Source organism: Ursus americanus, chromosome 25 (assembly GCF_024610735.1).
Source record: "Ursus americanus isolate L20-20 chromosome 25, mUrsAme1.1.p, whole genome shotgun sequence".
Lineage (NCBI taxonomy): Eukaryota > Metazoa > Chordata > Mammalia > Carnivora > Ursidae > Ursus > Ursus americanus.
In genome coordinates, this window is record NC_142151.1 from 40687185 (window position 1) to 40692208 (window position 5024).

General features: G+C 49.4%; 1 protein-coding gene across 2 annotated transcripts; it reads right to left on the bottom strand.

Moving 5' to 3' along the window:
• Positions 1-328: 328 nt before the first annotated feature.
• On the bottom strand, positions 329-3401 carry RHEBL1 (RHEB like 1). Of its 2 annotated transcripts, none has more exons than XM_045800810.2 (8): positions 3248-3401; positions 2564-2635; positions 2147-2214; positions 1791-1873; positions 1645-1701; positions 1404-1451; positions 981-1062; positions 329-819 (listed from the first exon to the last, which is right to left on the bottom strand). In XM_045800810.2, exons 1-8 carry the CDS (start codon positions 3297-3299, stop codon positions 730-732), a joined length of 552 nt encoding a protein of 183 aa, XP_045656766.1. In that variant the 5' UTR covers positions 3300-3401; the 3' UTR covers positions 329-729. The 2 variants fall into 2 exon arrangements, with proteins under 2 accessions (XP_045656766.1, XP_087711547.1); XM_087855421.1 differs by having other exon boundaries at positions 948-1062.
• Positions 3402-5024: the final 1623 nt, after the last annotated feature.

Below are 5024 nucleotides of genomic sequence, written 5' to 3' on the forward strand. Positions count from 1 at the left end.
GGTCAGCATGTGGCAGCTGGCCACTAGAGGGTGGTGTTTCTGTAGTTAAGGGGATCTTGAACATCTACAAGCTTGGATGGGAGTGGCAGCCAGCCGGTACCTGTATAGGAGAACCCAGCAGAAAAGAAAGGTGAGAAAAACTAAGTAGTAAGTCTTAGGGTAATGGTCCTCCTGAATGAGTGAGGAGTAAGGAATAGGAATGAAGAAGAAGAAAAAGTTAGCCCTGATTCCCCACCAAAAGGCAGAGTCACCACTCCTTGGAAAAGGAGATATTGGCCCTGAGCTCTCCCCACATACAGAGAAGCCAACGACAAAAAGATTTCTCAGTTTATTTGCATATATACATTGTCACCCTAGGGAGCCAGCTCCGCTTCAGGAATCCCCAGCTCCCTTTACCCAGCCAACACCCAAAACCTGCACAGAAGACTGGGTCCTAAATAAACATTGCTTAGGACTCATATCCCAACCCTGCAGGTTGTAACAATTCATTTACCAAAAACAGAGGACTAGAGGCCAGTGCCCGTGAGACATCCTTGCCCCATTGTAAACATTGACAACCAGGCCACTGGAGCCTGGAAAAGTGTGCAAACATGAGGGTACCACACTGTGTGACCAGAGGACCGGGGACACAGCTGGCAACCATACCCGTGAAGTCCTAAGGGCCTACACCCGCTAGAGCCTGGCAAGTGCCAGAGGCAGAATCAAGGTGGCCACCCAATGCCTGAGGGCTCACATGAGCCGGCAGCGGCGCTCTTGCCCATAGGAGTTCTCCACTCGGGCAATCTCCTGGATGACTTTGGTGAAGATGCCTCGAGTCAACTGCAAGGCACAAAGATTCAGGACAAAAAAAAAGTCAGTTTGTTGCCAATACGACCCAGCTCTGAGGTGCATACCCCGCTCCCCACCATCCTCACCACCAAGAAGTGCCATAAGAAAAACACTGCTACCCTGATTTTGCCCCTAATTTTCAGGCCAAGCACCTGATTCTCTCGAGCAGATGACTCCATGAACGTTGCACCCCAGGACTCTGCCAGCTTCTTCCCTTCAACTGCCTGGACCTCCCTAGAAGCACATTTGGAACATGAAGATGGAAGACAGCAATGTCCCCATGTCCTCTGCAAAATAATTATAGAATCTAGACTTCATCTGACCCATCCTGCTTCTGAGCTTTGGGAGGTGGGTTGAGAAAGGAGAAAAAGGAGAACTCAGAAGCCTAGGACTGAGGCTTGAAATATGAAATTATAGCTTTTGCAAGAAAAGGGTTATCTTGTCTTAACCTTCACGTTAGAAATGAAAAGAGGTGAAATGATTTGTTCAAATCAGTGGCAGAGCCAGGACTAGAGCCTGACTGATTGCTAGTCCATCTCACTTTCCTTTACCTTGAGCTATCGAGATCTCCGTACCTGTCTGGAGAGAGATCTGCCTTGTTCCCCACTAGCACCACCGGCAGCCTGTGAAGAAATAACAGTTACTATAGGAACCCCTCCCACTCCACATGGAACCCAACTTCCTTCGCACCAGGGCTGGACAACCCCCCCAGCAGATCAGACAGGATCTGTCCTGGTCTCCTCCCTCACTTAGACCCTCCACTCTCTTCCATCCCCTCATGTCCATACTATGTCTCTATCCCCCAGGGCCACTTACCGAGTTTTCCCGTGGCCTTCATGTAGCTTTTGGTACAGACTCTCAATGACTTGGAAGCTTTAAACACAAGAAATGGAGCTATAAACTTATTCTGGGACAGCCCTCAGATCCTCCCAAGTCCCCCACTCATAACCTTGGTCACTTACCTATGCAGAGAGGTGACAGAATACACAAGCACATAACCATGGACCCCAATGATGAATGAATAGGGCAGAATGCTGTACTCATCCTGACAAGAAACAGAAACATCAACCTAGATACACAACAGTCAGATGGCAAAGGTTGGTGGATTGCATCCTGGGGACCCTCCCTGGGGCACTCCCTACTCAGTCATTTCTATTCCACAAGTATTTACCGAGTAGTTCCAATGTGCACTGCACACTACCAGCTGCTACAATGCTTTTCTTTTAATACTACTTTACAGATGAGCCACAGAGGAAACCAGACTTCATCTCCCACAACTGAACTGCCACGTTTAGATTACCCTACCCCAAACTGGTACCTGCCCTGCAGTGTCCACCAGGTGTAGGTGAAACTCATCTTTGCCAAGAGTCACTATCTTGCTGTAAGCTGAAAAGAAAAGAAAACTTGACTGTGAGGTGCCTTGTAGGGCTAGCAATGTGTGCCCCGATACGTTCTTAACCCTACAGGTGATATATAGATGGACAAGGTCCGGGGAGCTCTCCAGCAGCTGGAGAGACAATGTTAAGGTTCTTATTGTCTAGTCTAAACCATCCTGGATGCAGTATCCTGCAAAATCCACACTCTAGCTCAACTCATAGAACAGGATTGCTAGAGAAGAGATTAGATTTAGTGGATAATTAAATCAGCCCCTGGCACCAGAAAAATCCCAAATTACGGAATTGGGTGGGGTAACAAAGACCTCCCTGCCCCACCCCTAGGGAAGAAATCTACTCACTGTTCTCCACTGTAGGATCATAGCCTTCCAGGAACTCGCCCTCCACAAACTGATGTGCCAAAGATGTCTTCCCTGTGGGAAGCAGTGGTAGTTGTATCCAAATCATCCATCCACATTTACATCCTCTGTCCTTCCGGGCTGTGGCCCAGGACTAAAGAGGACCCCAAATTAGCGCCCTAGCCTGTGGGTGCCATGCAATGTTTTTACCTAGCCTACCCTCACCCTCTTTTCGTCCTGGGTCTCTGCACCCTGGCCACCGGATGCATTCAGTAGCGCCGCAGGAAGCCTTTCCTGCCGTCTTTCCCCACCCCAACCCTGGGAAGATCCGGGATTCCCCTAGGATCAGGTCTGCCCCTCACCCGGACACCTGAGACTTGCCACCCACACAGACCGCGCCCCCGTCATCAAATCCTGACCCCATCCCCACCCCTCCCAGAGTAACACTGGAGACCACTCTGGTGTTCTGCAACCAAGCCCACATTAACCCTTACATGCTCCTACTTCCTGCAGCCCTCCACACACTACCACCACCCCAGCCTTTCCTCCTCCATCCTTTCAATCTTCGTCCTACAACCCCGTTCTAACGATGCCACCATTCCTCTCTGGGTCGCGTTCCGCGACAGCGCGCCTCCTCTGGCCACAAAGCCGCGGTGCGTCGGTGCTCTCCCCAAGGCGGAGACTCACCTACAGAGCGGTACCCGAGGATGACCACCTTCCTGTAGCGAACTAACGGCATGGCAGGAGCCGGCCCCGAAGGGCTTGCCGAACTGCGGGCTGAAAGAGCCCTAAGAAGAGGAGATCAGAGTATAAGGCAGGCGCAACAACCGGCACAGCAAAGTCGCTCACCCCGAAGCTGCCAGGGACAAGCTAGAGGGAAACCAAAACAAGCGCCGCGCCCGGAGCTGGCCACGTGATCACAACACAGCAAGACTAGCGCGAGGGAGCCGGGCGCCGGGGGATCTACAGTGCCGCGCCGCTCCGGGCTCCGCCCCCCAGGCCGCTCGCCATTGGTGCGTTAGAAAGGATAAGGGCGGGGCCGCCAGCGGGAGGGAAGGGTGGGCCTCACGTGGAGCAGGAGAACCAGGAGCTGCGACTGCGCAGACTAGAGCCGGTTCATTCATAAAGAAACAGAAAGGAGCCCGGGGTCCTAGAGGTGTTTGCGCATTTTCAACCTAGCAGAAGTGGCTGAGAAGAATCGTGAATGGAAAAATACCCGTTGTGGCTGGGCTGGAATTCCTTCTCAGAAGATTCTAGGCTTCCCTTTTGCGAGGTCTCTGAGATCCTTGGATAGGGGAAAAAAAGGCCCAAATACCAGTACCTCTGTCCCCCCCCCCCCCGAATTTGGCCCCAGATCTTTTATTGTCAATTTCCACAGTCTACCAGGATCTTCGGAAATGCTATTCTTATTCTTGAAAAAGTTGTTAGAATTTGTGGCCAGGTCGTCTGAAATTTTGTTGTCGTCATGATAATCAATGCATTCATTTATTTAACAAATATTTATTAAGTATATACTATATGTTTCAGGCATTGTTCTAGCTTTGGGGATGGAGCGATTAGCATGACGGACGTCTCTATGCTCACAAAGCTTAAAACCTAGTATTAGATACTATTAAGTGCAATAAAAGGTGGTATAATAAGAAATGACCACATTAGATTAGTAATACTTCCTCTCAAAGGAATTCCTATTTAAACTGAGGTCTGAAAGACAATAAGAAGCCAGCTAGAACAAAATTCTGACAGAAGAATCCATCAGTGCTATGGGTGCTACGATGAAAATAAATTTGTTAAATTCCAGGAGAAAGGGAGGGAGAGCGAGGGAAAGAGAGAGAGTGTGTGTCAACATAAAGCAGATGAAGTCTAAGAGGATGGCAGGGGCCAGGCCATGTAAAGAAGTTTGGTTACCCAGAAGGTAGTTGATGATCTGAATATCTGAATTGTGTTTCTAAAAGATTTCCCTGGTTAAAAATAATAATAATAAATCTCTCTGTGAAGAATGAGGGGGGCAGGAGCAAGAGGGGAAGGAGGGAGATCAGCTAGGAGATTTACTTGTAGTTCAGGTGAGAGGTGAAGGGGGCTTGACTAGAATGGTAAAGATGAATGAAGTAGGGAATTCTGGATTCATTTTGAGGCTGAGGTCAATCTGACTTGCTAAATGATTGGATATAGGAGGTGAGGGAGGGAAAAAGAAGAAAGAAAACAGCTAGAGGGGCACCTGGGTGGCTCAGTCGTTAAGCGTCTGCCTTCCACTCAGGGTGTGATCCCGGCGGGCGTTCTGGGATCCAGCCGCACATCAGGCTCTTCTGCTGGGAGCCTGCTTTTTCCTCTCCCACTCCCCGGTTTGTGTTCCCTCTCTCGCTGGCTGTCTCTCTCTCTGTCAAATGGATAAATAAAATCTTTAAAAAAAAAAAAAAAAAGAAGAAGAAGAAGAAGAAAAGAAAAGAAAACAGCTAGATTTATGGAG

Bases quoted from the DNA above. Each gene is read 5' to 3' on its own strand.
- RHEBL1 (XM_087855421.1), bottom strand. From the start codon at position 3,299: ATGCCGTTAGTTCGCTACAGGAAGGTGGTCATCCTCGGGTACCGCTCT. The intron at 1,702-1,790 runs GTAAGTGACCAA...TTGTGTTTAAAG, and splicing joins TCTGTCACCTCTCTGCATAG to CTTCCAAGTCATTGAGAGTC. The intron at 1,452-1,644 runs GTAAGTGGCCCT...ATTTCTTCACAG, and splicing joins GAAGGCCACGGGAAAACTCG to GCTGCCGGTGGTGCTAGTGG.